We start from the raw sequence: 16,144 nt of genomic DNA, 5'->3' as shown, positions 1-16,144 counted from the left end.
AATAATAATAATAATAATCCATATTAGTGACTGTACTGATGACTGGCTTATTGCTTTGTTCTGCCACCATCTTCTTGTCACTCTGAATGGAGATCTAGTAGTCCATTGAGAAACTACTCTGGTTTCTGGACTTTTTCTTGCCATAAAGCATTGCAGGGGTGAAATTCTGTTTGACCACACACTAAACACCTTTAGCTTCCCATGAATAATGAACAAATGCCTTCATATTAATGGAATGAAGTGGTGAAAACATGTTTATTTAATAAATTTATATTAGAGACAGATACGTGTAGACTTTGCTATTATTTTTTAACAGTTTCTTTAGTTACTCCTGACATCCACAATTTTAGAATCACTGTGTTGTCCATATTACATTGAGAGTATCTAGGTTATAATTTATATCTGAACCATTATTATCAGAATATTGTCTTATTTTTTATTTTTATGCCGTTTATGAAATGTAGATCAGGACGTTTGCATCTACTCTTTTGGAAGTTTTTTTTTTGTTTGTTTTTGTTTTGTTTTTTTAAGAGGCATGGAACTAAAACCATTTTAATCCTGAAAGTTGTATATACTAAAAGTTACATTGTGTATGCTTTACAAAACTATTTTGTACGTGTTTTTTTTCCAGATGATTTCCACTGGGAGGAGTATTTGAAAGAGACTGGGTCTGTAAGTGCTCCTTCAGAGTGCTTCCGTCAGGTATGCCAAAATTCTGTAGATGTTTGTTAAACTATTAACTTGTTGGAGGGTGTCTGTGTGATTGTTAGATTCTGGTAGTGTGAGGAGACAGTGGGATTGTGATAGTGACACTTAAGAGCCAGATGGTCTCTTTGCATTCATTAATTAAGAACTTCTCTGTGTCAGGTATACTAAGCTTTATGATTGCCCATCTGGTGGGAAAGGCAGACATGTAATTAAATAATAATAATAAGTCTGATAACTCCATACTGGAAGGGCTCACAGGAAAGATGCTATTTGAGATGGTTGGAATAGGGGGAAGGATACTCCAGGCAGAGAGAACATCCAAAGTCAAGACACATGGGCATGAAAGAATCTGAGTATTAAGGGATGGCATGGGATGGTGGAAGCACAAAGAGGATAGAGGCAATAATGTGAGAATGAGGTTAAAGATGTGGGGGCATTTAAACTGTGCAGAGCAGTTGGACTTTATTATAGGCAATGGTGAACTGCCGGTTGGCTTATTTCAAGGGAAATGGCCTAATCAGATTCCTACTTTAGGAAGGCACTTGGAATATTTTAAAGTCTGTATTTGGGTTGCCTGGAAGTGGACAGATGAGTGAGAACAGCAGCGGGCAGTGTTTTTATGCTGCATGTCAAGCCAAGGAGAGAGTTTGAAGGTATTTTCCCTTGACCTTTATAGCTCAGATATCACTCATCATCCACTGTGACTGTTATTTAAAATGTTCCTCAGGTATTCTGGTGACATAGCTGACCATGTGTCTTTTCTTATAGTTGGTACATTTTAACCAAATTTTATTTATATATATATAGTCTCAGATTCCACCTGTGAATGATTTCAAAGTTGGTATGAAATTGGAAGCCCGTGACCCTCGCAATGCTACTTCAGTATGTATTGCTACGGTTATTGGAATTACTGGGGCCAGGTTACGGTTACGGCTGGATGGTAGTGACAATAGAAATGATTTTTGGAGACTTGTCGATTCCCCAGACATACAACCTGTTGGGACATGTGAAAAGGACGGAGACTTACTTCAACCTCCACTAGGTAAGAATAAACAGTTTTAAAAATAGCATATTCTTTCTAATGTGATATTCAATAGAAATGGCTTTAAGTGGCTTTTTAAAATTTATTTTCTTGGGCATTCTTGCAAATAGATGGTCAGATGGTTACTGTGGAGAATGTATGATGAGAGAGGAACTCAGTATCATCTGTTGTGGAGTTTTGCTTAAGTACGTATTTGGCATGTGTGTGCCGAAGGTTCCCTACTCCAGGGCAAAACTCATGCTAGGTCTTCAAACTTGAAATGTCAAAACCAGCTCTACTAGATTACACATGCAAATTCAGAACTCCATCTGGGGAAGAACTTTGTAGCATTTGATACAAGGCACATGCTCTCTCAATATTGTCCACTGAGCCATTCATCAATGGGAATAAGAATAGGGGAAGGGTTTGATTCCACATTCAGGCTCCAGTTTCAAACTCAAGAATTTCATTATACCTACAATGGGAAGAAATCAGAGTAAGGGGGCAGGAATTAGTACCTTTAGGTCTTTGAAAAAGAGAAAATGGAGGTTTTAGCAAAGATTTTAAGGTACAAAATATGTACCTTAATTTTGATCAAATTTTTCATATTTTTAAATAAAACAAAGTCTAGTTAAGCATTTTAAATGCTTAACTAGATTTATGGTCATTTTTAAAAATAAAATTACTTCTTAGACTTTGTTTTATTTAAAAATATGAAAAGTAAAAAGGGTGTAACTAATTTGGGGCAACATTTATCTTTTTAAAATTTAAGCATACCATGATACTCTGTAGGAAAGAAATGATTTAGTTTATTTAGTTGCTTTCCTACACTTTGAGTGAATGGTGGATATTGATTTTTGTTTGGTTCTTCTTTACAGTGCTGAAAATGAAAATTCCTTGTTGCAAAGCACAATAAAAGAATGGATTTTATTTGTTTTCCTATTAGTGAAAAATTCCTTGAGAACCACAAATTTAAGATATTAACAGCCCCTCTTTTTAGTAATACCTCTTTATGCTGTCCTTATTCTATTTGTTTGTTATAAGTACTTTGATTTAAAAAATATATATGAGGCCGGGCGTGGTGGCTCAAGCCTGTAATCCCAGCACTTTGGGAGGCCGAGGCGGGTGGATCACAAGGTCAAGAGATCGAGACCATCCTGGTCAACATGGTGAAACCCCGTCTCTACTAAAGGTACAAAAAATTAGCTGGGCATGGTGGTGCGTGCCTGTAATCCCAGCTACTCAGGAGGCTGAAGCAGGAGAATTGCCTGAACCCAGGAGGCGGAGGTTGCGGTGAGCCAAGATGGCGCCATTGCACTCCAGCCTGGGTAACAAGAGCAAAACTCCGTCTAAAAAAATAAAAATAAAAATAAAAAATATATATGTACATATATATATTTTTTGAGATGGAGTTTCACTCTTGTCACCCAGGCTGGAGTGCAGTGGCACAATCTCGGCTCACTGCAATCTCCACCTCCTGGGTTCAAACGATTCTTCTGCTTCAGCCTCCCAAGTAGTTGGGATTACAGGTGCCCACCACCATGCTTGGCTAATTTTTGTACTTTTAGTAGAGACCGGGTTTCACCATGTTGGCCTGGTGGTCTCAAACTCCTGACCTCAGGTGATCTGCCCACTTTGGCCTTCCAAAGAGCTGGGATTACAGGTGTGAGCCACCATGCCCAGCTAAAATATTTTTAAAAACTAGTTGGAGATATGTTATTCCAAGAAGATGGTTTGGGACATGTTTGTTTTTTGCTTTTTGCCTTATTTCTCCATATTACTCACATCTTTTGTTGTTTGTTGTTTATAATACTTCTCAAATTATGCATAATTCTCCATGAAAGATAAATGCAAATCTGGGTTTAGTGCTTCTCTATTTGGATTTTATTTCTCTTTTTGCAATATAGTAGGTTTTTGCAGTTTGTTTAAAGGAGATACTGCTATTGTAATTGTCAGCATTGCAAATGCTTAACTAGATTTATGGTCTTTTTTTTTTTTGTAAAATTACTTCTTAGGCTTTGTTTTATTTAAAAATATGAAATGCATGAAATGCCTGCTGATTAGTATCTATTTTGGCAATATATATTGCCAGTTTTCTTTTTAGGTACTTTTGAATAGTTTAATTTCCACTTTATTATGATACAACTTATTTAGTTTTCCTTTTAAAACGATTTATTTATTTAAACTTTAAAGGTTATGATTTAAAAGATTTTGAAAAGTTTTAACACATGTACAGGTCATAAGTATATAGCTTATAAATGTAAAGCCATCATCTATAAAGCCATCATCCAAATCAGAAAATAGAACGTTATTAGCCCCTTAGAAGACCCACTCCTGCTGATAACCAGTCATAATCTCTCCTTCCCTAAAGGTACTACCATCTAGACTTCCTAACCTTATAGATTAGTTTTGTCTCTTTTTGAACTTTTTATATGCGCCTTAATGTAATTTTGGTCTTTTAATCTATGTTTGACTTTAAGCAATTATAGGGTGAAGTAAAATGCTACATTTAAACTTAAGGAAAATCTTGGCACATGATGGAATAGGATAAGCAATTATAGTATTACGTAAAATGCTACATTTAAACTTAAGGAAAATCTTGGCACATGATGGAATAGGATAATATGGGGGTTGAAAGAAAGGCTTAAGGACCAGAGAATGATTCTTATGCAATACTCTCCATAGAATGGAGAATAATAATGTTGATTTATTATAAGGGAGTATGTGACAAATCACCCTCCACCCCGTTAGTATTTTTTTCTAGCAGTAATTGTATTTCTAGTCAGATGAAGGGGATTTTGTTAACAGGATTATTAGAGGATGACTTTCCATCTTACCTTTTTTGCATGTTTTGTCCTATTGATGGAGAATAGGACAAAACTTGCACCCATTGCCAGTGATTTGTGTGCCTCCCTGTCTTTTTTTTTCCCAGATGAAAACACTTTAGAATATTTATTTCTTATTTATTCAAATATATATATATATATATATATATATATATATATATGTATATATGTATATATGTATATAAAATAGCATTTTAGTTTCTGGGGTACATGTGCAGAACATGCAGGATTGTTGCATAGGTACATACATGGCAGTGTGGTTTGCTGTCTTCCTCCCCATCACCTGTATCTGGCATTTCTCCCCATGTTATCCCTCCCCACTGTCCCTCCCATAGTTTCCCCCCACAGACCTCAGCGTGTGATGCTCCCCTCCCTATGTCCATGTGTTCTCATTGTTCAGCACCTGCCTGTGAGTGAGAACATGTGGTATTTGATTTTCTGTTCTTGTGTCAGTTTGCTGAGAATGATGGTTTCCAGGTTCATCCATGTCCCTACAAAGGACACGAACTCATCATTTTTTATGGCTGCATAATATTCTATGGTGTATATGTGCCACATTTTCCCTGTCCGGTCTATCATTGATGGGTATTTGGGTTGGTTCCAAGTCTTTGCTATTGTAAACAGTGCTGCAATGAACATTCGTGTGCATGTGTCCTTATAATAGAACAATTTATAATCCTTTGGATATACACCCAGTAATGGGATTGTAGGGTCAAATGGAATTTCTATTTCTAGGTCCTTGAGGAATCGCCACACTGTCTTCCACAATGGTTGAACTAATTTAACCATTAGTTAAATGGTTAAATTTATGGTTGAACTAATTTAACCATTAGTTAAATGGTTAAATGTAAAAGTGTTCCTATTTCTCCACATCCTCTCCAGCATCTGTTGTCTCCAGGTTTTTTAATAATTGCCATTCTAACTGGCGTGAGATGGTATCTCAATGTAGTTTTGATTTGTATTTCTCTAATGACCAGAGATGATGAACATTTTTTCACATGTTTGTTGGCCTCATATATGTCTTCTTTTGAAAAGTGTCTGTTCATATCCTTTGCCCACTTTTGAATGGGCTTGTTTGTTTTTTTCTTGTAAATCTGTTTTAGTTCTTTGTAGATTCTGGATATTAGCCCTTTGTCAGGTGGGTAGATTGTAAAAACTTTTTCCCGTTCTGTTGGTTGCCAATTCACTCTAATAATCCTTTCTTTTGCTGTACAGAAGCTCTGGAGTTTAATTAGGTCCAATTTTTCTATTTTGGCTTTTGTTGCCAATGCTTTTGGTGTTTTGGTCATGAAGTCCTTGCCTATGTCTACGTCCTGAATGGTTTTGCCTAGGCTTTCTTCTAGGGTTTTTGTGGTGTTAGGTCTTATATTTAAGTCTTTAATCCATCTGGAGTTAATTTTAGTGTAAGGTGTCAGGAAGGGGTCCAGTTTCTGTTTTCTGCACATGGCTAGCCAGTTTTCCCAACACCATGTATTAAACAGGGAATCCTTTCCTCATTGCTTGTTTTTGTTAGGTTTGTCAAAGATCAGATGGTTGTAGATATGTGGTGTTGCCTCCGAGCCTCTGTTCTGTTCCATTGGTCTATATCTCTGTTTTGGTACCAGTACCATGCTGTTTTGATTACTGTAGCCTTGTAGTATAGTTTGAAGTCCAGTAGTGTGATGCCTCCAGCTTTGTTCTTTTTGCTTAGAATTGACTTGGCTATGTGGGCTCTCTTGTGGTTCCATATGAAGTTTAAGGCGGTTTTTTCTAGCTCTGTGAAGAAGGTCATTGGTAGCTTGATGGGTTTAGCATTGAATGTGTAAATTACTTTGGGCAGTATGGCCATTTTCACGATATTGATTCTTCCTGTTCATGAGCATGGAACGTTTTTCCATTTGTTTGTGTCCTCTCTTATTTTGTTGACCAGTGGTTTGTAGTTTTCCTTGAAGAGGTTCTTTTATGTTCTTTGTTAGTTGTATTCCTAGGCATTTTATTCTCTTTGTAGCAATTGTGAATGACAGTTTGTTCTTGATTTGCCTCTCGTTAAGTCTGTTACTGGTGTATAGGAATGCTTGAGATTTTTGCACATTGATTTTGTATCCTGAGACTTTGCTCAAATTGCTTATCAGTTTCAGGAGATTTTGGTCTGAGACGATGGGGTCTTCTCAATATACAATCATGTCATCTGCAAATAGCGGCAGTTTGACTTCCTCCTTTCCTAATTAAATACCCTTTCTTTCTTTTTCTTGCCTGATTGCTCTGGCTAGAACTTCCAATACTCTATTGAATAGGAGTAGTGAGAGAGGGCATCCTTGTCTAGTGCCAGATTTCAAAGGGGATGCTTCCAGTTTTGCCCATTCAGTACGATATTGGCTGTGGGTTTGTCGTAAATAGCTTTTATTATTTTGAGATATGTTCTGTAGATACCTAGTTTATTGAGAGTTTTTAGCATAAAGGGCTGTTGAGTTTTGTGGAAGGCCTTCTCTGCATCTATTGAGATAATCATGTGGTTTTTGTCTTTGATTCTGTTTATGTGGTGAATTACGTTTATAGACTTGCATATGTTGAACCAGCCTTGCATCTCCAGGATGAAGCCTACTTGATCACGATGGATAAGCTTTTTGATGTGCTGTTGCAATCAATTTGCCAGTATTTATTGAAGATTTTTGCATCTATGTTCATCAGGGGTATTAGCCTGAAGTTTTCTTTTCTTGCTGAGTCTCTGCCAGGTTTTGGTATCAGGATGATGTTGGTCTCATAAAATGATTTGGGAAGGATTCCCTCTTTTTGTATTGTTTGGAATAGTTTCAGAAGGAATGGTACCAGCTCCTCTTTGTATGGCTGGTGGAATTTGGCTGTGAACCTGTCTAGACCTGGGCTTTTTTTGGTTGGTAGGCTATTAATTGGTGCCTCAACTTCAGCCCTTGTTATTGGTCTATTCAGGGTTTCGACTTCTTCCTGGTTTAGGCTTGGGAGTATGTAAGTGTTCAGGAATTTATCCATTTCTTCCAGGTTTATTGGTTTATGTGCACAAAGTTATTTGTAGTAATTTCTGATGGTGTTTGTATTTCTGTGGAATCTGTGGTGATATCCCCTTTATCGTTTTTTATTGCATCTATTTGATTATTCTTTCTTTTCTTTTTTACTAATCTGGTTAGCAGTCTGTCTATTTTGTTGATCTTTTCAGAAAAACCAGCTCCTGGATTTATTATTTTTTTGAAGGGTTTTTTGTGTGTCTATCTCCTTCAGTTCTGCTCTGATCTTAGTTATTTCTTGTCTTCTGCTAGCTTTTGAGTTTTTTTGATCTTGCCCCTCCAGCTCTTTCAATTTTGACGATAGGGTGTTGATTTTAGACCTTTCCTTGCTTCTCATGTGGGCATTTATTGCTATATATTTTCCCCTAGAGACTGCTTTAAATGCGTCCCAGAGATTGTGGTACATTGTGTCTTCATTCTTGTTGATTTCGAAAAACATCTTTATTTCTGCTTTCCTTTGATTGTTTATCCAGTCAACATTCAAGAGCAAGTTCAGTTTCCATGAAGCTGTGCGGTTCTGAGTTAGTTTCTGAATTCTGAGTTCTAACTTGATTGCACTGTGGTCTGAGAGACTGTTTGATTTCCATTCTTTTGCATTTGCTGAGGAGTGATTTACTCCCAATTATGTGGTCAATTTTAGAGTAGGTGTGATGTGGTGCTGAGAAGAATGTATATTCTGTGGATTTGGGGTGGAGAGTTCTGTAAACGTCTGTTAGGTTTGCTTGGTCCAGGTCTGAGTTCAAGTCCTGTGTATCCTTGTTAATTTTCTGTCTCGTTGATCTAATATTGACAGTGGAGTGTTAACGTCTCCCACTATTATTGTGTGGGAGTCTAAGTCTCTTTGTAAGTCATTAAGAATTTGCTTTATGTATCTGGGTGCTCCTGTATTGGGTATATATATATTTAGAATCATTAGCTCTTCTTGTTGCATTGATCCTTTTACCATTGTGTAATGTCCTTCTTTGTCTCTTTTGATCTTTGTTAGTTTAAAATCTATTTTATCAGAGACTAGGATTGCAACTCCTGCTTTTTTTTGCTCTGCATTTGCTTTGTAAATCTTCCATCCCTTTATTTTGAGCCTATGTGTATCCTTGCATGTGAGATGGGTTTCCTGGATACAGCACACTGATGGGTTTTGACTTTTTATCTAATTTATCAGTCTGTGTCTTTTGATTGGGGCATTTAGCCCATTTACATTTAGGGTTAATATTGTTATATGTGAATTTGATCCTGCCATTTCGATGCTAGCTGGTTGTTTTGCCTGTTATTTGATGACAGTTTCTTCATTGTGTCGATGCTCTTTACCATTTGGTATGTTTTTGGAGTGGCTGGTACTGGTTATTCCTTTATATGTTTAGTGCTTCTTTCAGGAGCACTTGTAAAGCAGGCCTGTTGGTGATGAAATCTCTGAGTAATTGCTTGTTTGTAAAGGATTTTATTTCTCCTTCGCTTACGAAACTTAGTTTGGCTAGATATGAAATTCTGGGTTGGAAGTTCTTTTCTTTAAGGATGTTGAATATGGGTCCCCACTGTCTTCTGGCTTATAGGGTTTCTGCTGAGAGATCCGCTGTGAGTCTGATGGGCTTCCCTTTGTGGGTTACCTGGCCTTTCTCTTTGGCTGCCTTTAGCATTTTCTCCTTCATTTCAACCCTGGTGAGTCAGATGATTATGTGCCTTGGGGTTGCTCTTCTTGAGGAATATCTTTTGGTGTTCTCTGTATTTCCTGGACTTGAATATTGGCCTGCCTTGCTAGGTTGGGCAAGTTTTCCTGGATAATATCCAGAAGAGTGTTTTCCAGCTTGGATTCATTCTCTCCATCACATTCAGGTACACCTATCAAATGTAGATTAGGTCTTTTCACATAATCCCGTATTTCTTGGAGGCTTTGTTTGTTTCTTTTTACTCTTTTCTCTCTAATCTTGCCTTCTTGTTTTATTTCATTGAGTTGATCTTCAATCTCTGATATCCTTCTGCTTGGTCAATTCAGCTATTGAAACTTGTTTATGCTTCGTGAAGTTCTCGTGTTGTTTTTTTCAGCTTCATCAATTCATTTATATTCCTCTCTAAGCTGTTTATTCTTATTAGCGTTTCATCAAACTTTTTTTCAAGGTTCTTAGTTTCTTTGCATTCTGTTAGAACTTGTTCTTTTAGCTCAGAGAAGTTTGTTATTACCCACCTTCTAAAGCCTGTTTCTGTCAATTCATCAGACTCATTCTCCATCCCGTCTTGTTCCCTTGCTGGTGAGGAGTTGTGGTCCGTTGGAGGAGGAGAGGTGTTCTGGTTTTGGTTGTTTTCATACTTTTTGCGCTGTTTTCTTCCCATCTTTGTGGATTTATTTATCTGTGGTCTTTGTAGTTGGTGACTGTCAGATGGGGTCTCTGAGTAGATATCCTGTTTGTTGATGATGAAGTTGTTTTTGTTTCTAAGTTTTCTTTCTAACAGTTAGGCCCCTCTGCTGTAGGACTGCTGGAGTTCCACTCCAGGCCCTGCTTGCCTGGGGATCACCTGCAGTGGCTGCAGAACAGTAAAGGTTGCTGTCAGTTTCTTCTGCTATCTTTGTCCCAGAAGGATACCTGCCAGATGTCAGTCTGAGCTCTCCTTTATGAGGTGACTCTTCGAATATATGGGGATTGGGGAGCTGCTTGAGGAGACAGTCTGTCCTTTATAGGAGCTCAAGTGCTGAGCTGTGAGCTCTGTTGTTCCGTTCAGAGCCGCTGGGCAGGTACATTTAAGTCTGCTGCAGCAGAACTCATAACCACTTTTTTTTTTTCCTGATGCTCTGCCCTGGGAAGGTAGGCCTTTATTTATAAGTTTCTGTCGTGCTGCTGCCTTTTATTCAGGGATGCCGTGCCCAGCGAGGAGGCAGCCTAGTCACAGTCTGCCAGCAGAGGTGTTGCTGAGCTGCCGTGAGCTCCACCTAGCTGTCGTGTGAACTTCCCTGCAGTCCTGTTTATAGGGGTACAGTTAGAACTGCCTTGGCAGTGGCGGCCTGCCTCTGTAATGGCAGTCTCTTTCTGTAATGGTGGACTGCCTCGGCAGTGGCGGGCTTCCTTGGTAGTGGTGGACCACCTCAGCAATTGCAGACCACCTCAGCAATGGCAGACTACCTTGGTAGTGGTGGACTGCCTTGGTAATGGCGGACACCCCTCCCCCACAGAGCTGGAACATCCTGGGTTCAGCTGTGCTTGCTGTGAAACTCTCAATCCAGAGTGTTTCAGATTGCTGGTCTTTGTGGGGGTGGGACTGGCGAGCCTGATCACCTGGCTCCCTGCCTCAGTCCCCTTTTTTTTCAATTGAACCAGTGACTGTCTCCCAGGCGTTCCCGTCACCAGTTGAAATGGTGCCCGGATTTGTGTGAGTTCTTTTGCAGAGGCCCGCTGCGCCTGCTGAAACAGCCGCACCGGAGACTCATGGAGCTTTTTTGCCCGGGAATCTCCTGGCCTGGCTCCCTGTTTCAGTCCCCTTTTTATCAGTTGAACAGGCGACTCTGTCTCCCAGGTGCTCCAGTTGCCACCTGAAACTGCGCCTGGACCCGTGTGAGGTTTTGTGCAGAGACCTACTGTGCCGGCCAAAACAGCTGCGCTGGATACCCATGGCGCTCCTCTGCCTGGGACTCTGTGGTCTGTGGGCAATAAAAGTCCATCTGGAAATGTGGCAACCACTCGCCCTCCGTGCTCTCACTGGGAGCTGCAATCCAGAGCTGCTCCTACTCGGCCACCTTGGATCCCTCTCCCGCCTCCCTGTCTTAATACATGCACTCATCAGGGGCGCAAGCCAAGTTCTTTCTAATTCTGGCATTGAGGCAAGCAGGTATTGCATGAAATAGATTGCCTCCAGAAAGCAGGAAAACTAGCAGACCCCTGCTCCCTCCTGCATGTACCAGATGCTGTGATACCGTTAGTTGGTGAGATCTCTAGAAAAGACACCTGTTGAGTCTATTTTGATAGCATCTGATACATATTCTAAAAGAAGGTCATTATTATTATGTGTTAAGAGTGCTAAAGTGAGAGCTGTCTTTTTTCTAACTCATTTTATGGAAAATTTCAAACATACAGAAAAGGTAAAATAATTTTACAGTGAGTACCCCCATGCCCACTTTCTAGATTCTATCATTCTCATTTTGTTATACTTACTTTATCACATATCTATCCATTTATGTGTCCTTGTATTGATTCATCAGTCCTTCTTATTTTTAATACATTTCAGAGTAAGTTGTTGACAACAGTGCACATCCCCAAAATACTTTAGCATATATATCATTAATGAGTAAATATCTATAGGTTTTTTCTTTTGAGATAAAATTACATGCAATGAAATGCACTGTTTTGTGTGTATATACGCTGAGTTTGACAGAAAACTGTCTTTCTGAAATGAAAGAAGCCAGGGGCCCTGAGGAAAAGGGGAATAGAAGTCTTTTACAGCCATTGCCCTTGCTTGTGTGATTGTTGGTCGTGGAATGGAAGATCTCCTGAGCTCCAGCTTAGATCACCCCTGGTATTATGGTTCATTCCCAAGGTATACATGTTTGTTGGTGAATCCTAGCTACTGGCTTCTCTTAAAATCAGAGTTTCTATCCCCACTGTAACATTGTTGCCAGCCAGTACAGTGGGATACTAGCAATGAGAGGAGGATACATCTGCTCCTCTTGCCCTTGTCCAAAGTTCTTAGATAAGAAAGTCATTCTCTCAAGAAGCATGGTGAATGAAACCTATTTTTTATACCAACCCTGATATAGTATCACAGGGAGGCTTTTTCATGATATCTAATTTATTTTATGAAACAGGGTACCAGATGAATACATCTTCCTGGCCGATGTTCCTCTTAAAGACACTAAATGGGTCTGAAATGGCATCTGCTACATTATTTAAGAAGGTAAGAAAGATATTATAAAAAGCTGCCATGTTTTTATTGTTTTGGTGGGAATGCTTAAATTCTTAATCTTCTGTGACATGGAAAAGCAAACATACTTTTAAAATTACTGGATTGGCAAGTGTATTCATTTGCTAGGGTTACCATAACAAAGTACCACAAACTGGGTGGCTGAAACAACAGAAATTTATTTTCTCAGTTCTGGAGGCTGTAAGTCCAAGGTCAAAGTGCCCTCTGATATATGCTATGCTCTACCATTAGCATATAGATGTGTTTGTATCTCCATGCCTTCACTAACATTGAATGTTTTTCATCTTTTAAAATTTTGTGAATCTTTTTTGTGGGGGAGTGATGAAGATGAGGATGACATCCCATTGGTTTCTGGTGAGATCTCTCTTCTTGGCTTGCAGATGGATGCCTTCTTGCTGTGTCTTCATGTGGCCTTTTCTCTATCCATGCACATCCCTAGTGTGTCTTCCTCTTCTTATAGGGACATCAGTCCTATTGGATTAGAGGCCAACCCTTATGACCTCACTTAACCTTTATTACTTCCTTAAAGGTCCTGTTTCCAAATGCATATATGTTGGGGGTTGGTGCTTCAACATATGAATTTTGAGAGGACAAAATTCAGTCCATAACAACAGCTTAAATAACAGAAATGTGTATTCTCGCAGTTGTGGAGGCTAGAAGTCTGAGATCAAGGTGTCAGCAGGTTTGATTTTTTTTGTTTTTTTTGAGACAGAATCTCACTCTGTCACCCAGGCTGGAGCGCAGTGGCATGATCTCAACTCACTGCAACCTCCGCCTCCTGCGTTTAAGCAATTCTGCCTTAGCCTCCTGAGTAGCTGGGACTACAGGTGTGCACCACCATGCCCAGATAATTTTTTTGTATTTTTAGTAGAGATGGGGTTTTGCCATATTGTCCAGGCTGGTCTTGAACTCATTTTTCTTCTTTTTTTTTTTTTTTTTTTTTTTTTTTTTTTTTTTTTTTTTTTTTTTTTTTTTTTGAGACTTGAGTTTTGGTCTGTCGCCCAGGCTGGAGTGGAGTGGTGTAATCTCTGCCTCCCGGGTTCAAGCGATTCTCATGCCTCAGATTTCCAAGTAGCGGAGATTACAGGCACGTGTCACCACACCTGGCTAATTTTTGTGTTTTTAGTAGAGACAGGGTTTTGCCATGTTGTCCTGGCTGGTCTTGAACTCCTGGGCTCATATGATCCTCCAGCCTTGGCCTCCCAAAGTGCTGGGGTTACAGGCACGAGGCACTGCCCCTGGCCAGGTTTGGTTTCTTTTGAGGCCTATTTCCTTGGCTTGTAGATGGCTGTCTTCCCTGTGTTTGCATGTAGTCTGTTTATCTGTGTTTAGTTTGTTCCTCTTATAAGGATGTCAGTCATATTGGATAAGGGCCTATCCTAATAACCTTATTTTAACTTAATTACCTCTTTGAAGACCTAAGTCCAAATGCCATCACATTCTGAGGTGCTGGGGCTTAGTGCTTTAACATAGGAATTTTGGGGGTGACACAGTTCAGCCGATAACAGCAAGTCATAAAAAAGTCCCAAATATGATCACCCACTAGTCCAATTTCATTAGTAGCCTCTTTCTTGACATGGACATAAAAAGAATGCTCTACTGGAAGCAAACCTTCATTGCTATTTTTTATTTACGTTCAGAATTGAAGCTTCCCCTCACTTTACTGTATGAGTACCTTTGATATTGCAGAAAAAGATGATGGGCCAAAAAAAAAAAAAAATCACTTGAAAGTTAGTTGGAGAGATCTGGTTTCAGAAGCAAACAATGTTAAAAACAGTCATCAGAAAGAACCTTTTATGAGGAAATACTTCCTATATAAAAAAAGAGGAAAAATTTCTAAAATAGTTTATGTTCTTGAGAAAACATTGAAAAGAGTATGTTAAGAAACAATAAAAGCCACGTTTTAGTTAAATTAGGAGTCAAAATATTTATTTCTCTCCCTCTCTCCTGATTGTTTTTCAGTCACTTAACTTTTATTACAACTCTACTTGGAATGGTAAGAATTCATGGTAGTTTTAAAAAGCTTTTGAAGAAGATTGAAGGCACAGGATGTGAAACATCAATTACTATGCCTCTTTCATTGCAAAGAAAAATTCTGCGGGTACACCTTTGAGTAAGATGAATGCAGAAAGTGGACTTGCCCTACCTGCAAGGGACACAGGCAGTGCAGGCCCTTTGGCCAGTAGTGACCATATGTAAGAATAGCCAATTAAAAAATATTTAGCAGAAGTCTATTTATTAAACACCTATTATCTTGGGCTGTGGCTTTGGAAAAGCCATTGGATCTGTTTTACTAGTCAGATTGCTTAATCAGCTGGTTGCATGCCACACATGTCATACACATTTTGTTTATAATTTTTTAAATTATAAAAGTAATTCATGTGGGGGGGAGTGGGCAGGGGATGGGAATCAAGCTATCCCCTTAGCTAGTGAAAAATTCATCTCCCTTTGTCCCAACCATTCCTTCATTCCACTCTTCTCTCCAAATTGAAGTTTTATTTGTTCTCACAGACCTTTTTCTGTACATTTACAAACAAATATGGGCTTTTATTTTTTTAAACATTGATTAGAATATATTGTGTATATTATTCTGTGGTTTACTTTTTCTCCTAACATATCTGTGTTTTGGAAATCGTTCTGTTTCATTTCATATATATTTTAGGTTGTATTGTACTCTTCTGTAGAATGGATCATCAGAATTGATTTAGCCCTAGAATTGACTTAACTGTAAGGATAGATGATTAGGTCATCTCCACATTCTTGTTTAGATCAGCTCTACAGTAAGCATTCTTATAAAGAACTTTGTGTATAAATGTGGACGGCTACATTCTTGAAACTAGAATTGCTTGTTCAAAGGGATATATGTTTTGGCTGGGCGTGGTAGCTCACACTTTGGGGACTGAGGCAGGAGGATCACTTGAGCCCAGGAGTTCAAGACCAGCCTGGGCAACACAGTGAGACCCTGCCTCAAAAAAAAAATTAATAAAGAAAAAACAAAGAGATGTATGTTCAAATGCTGATATATACTGTTAAATTGCATCCCAAACAGGTATTCTAAGGCAACAATCCCCAACCTTTTTGTCACCAGGGCTTGGTTTTGTGGAAGACAATTTTTCCACGGATGGAGGGGTGGGTGGTTTTGGGATGATTCAAACACATTACATTTATCATTAGATTCTCCTAAGGAGCATGCGATGTAGATCCCTTACATGTGCAGTTCACAATAGGGTTTGTACTCCTATGAGAATCTTAACGCTGCTCTTGATAGGAGACAGAGCTGAGGTGGTAATGTGAGTGATGGGGAGTGGCTCTAAATAAAGTTGGAGATTTGCTCACTTGCCTGCAGCTCACCTCCTGCTGTGCCACCCAGTTCCTAACAGGCCATGGACCAATACCATTCTGGGGGGTGGGGACCCCTGTTCTAAGCTATGCTCCACCATTAGCCTATAAACATGTTTGTATCTCCACACCTTCACTAACATTATAAATTTTCATGAATCTTTTTATGGAGGGGTGGTGAAGATGAGGATGGTATCCCATTATTTTAATTTGTATTGTACTGATTACTAGTGAAATTGTGCTTTTCAGATTTGTTTAATGGCCTTTTGTTTTTCTTTGGATTGTCTGATTATAGCCTTTGCCTATTTTCCTTT

General features: G+C 39.0%; 1 protein-coding gene across 5 annotated transcripts in view; it reads left to right on the top strand.

Annotated features, from left to right (window-relative positions):
• The window catches only part of SCML2 (Scm polycomb group protein like 2), a 126,370-nt gene that overhangs the window by 24,713 nt on the left and 85,513 nt on the right, over positions 1-16,144 (top strand). For all 5 annotated transcript variants that reach the window (XM_037742795.1, XM_037742792.1, XM_017540627.2 and 2 more), the window contains 3 exons: positions 632-702; positions 1,516-1,750; positions 12,376-12,464. In XM_037742795.1, the coding sequence (XP_037598723.1) occupies positions 632-702; positions 1,516-1,750; positions 12,376-12,464 (395 nt within the window). The remainder of the gene's footprint in view (positions 1-631; positions 703-1,515; positions 1,751-12,375; positions 12,465-16,144) is intronic.

The sequence above is a fragment of the Cebus imitator genome, unplaced genomic scaffold (genome assembly GCF_001604975.1).
Source record: "Cebus imitator isolate Cc_AM_T3 unplaced genomic scaffold, Cebus_imitator-1.0 Scaffold128, whole genome shotgun sequence".
NCBI lineage: Eukaryota > Metazoa > Chordata > Mammalia > Primates > Cebidae > Cebus > Cebus imitator.
The sequence above is the reverse complement of the archived record's forward strand: the minus strand, read 5'-3'. Positions and strand labels throughout refer to the sequence as shown.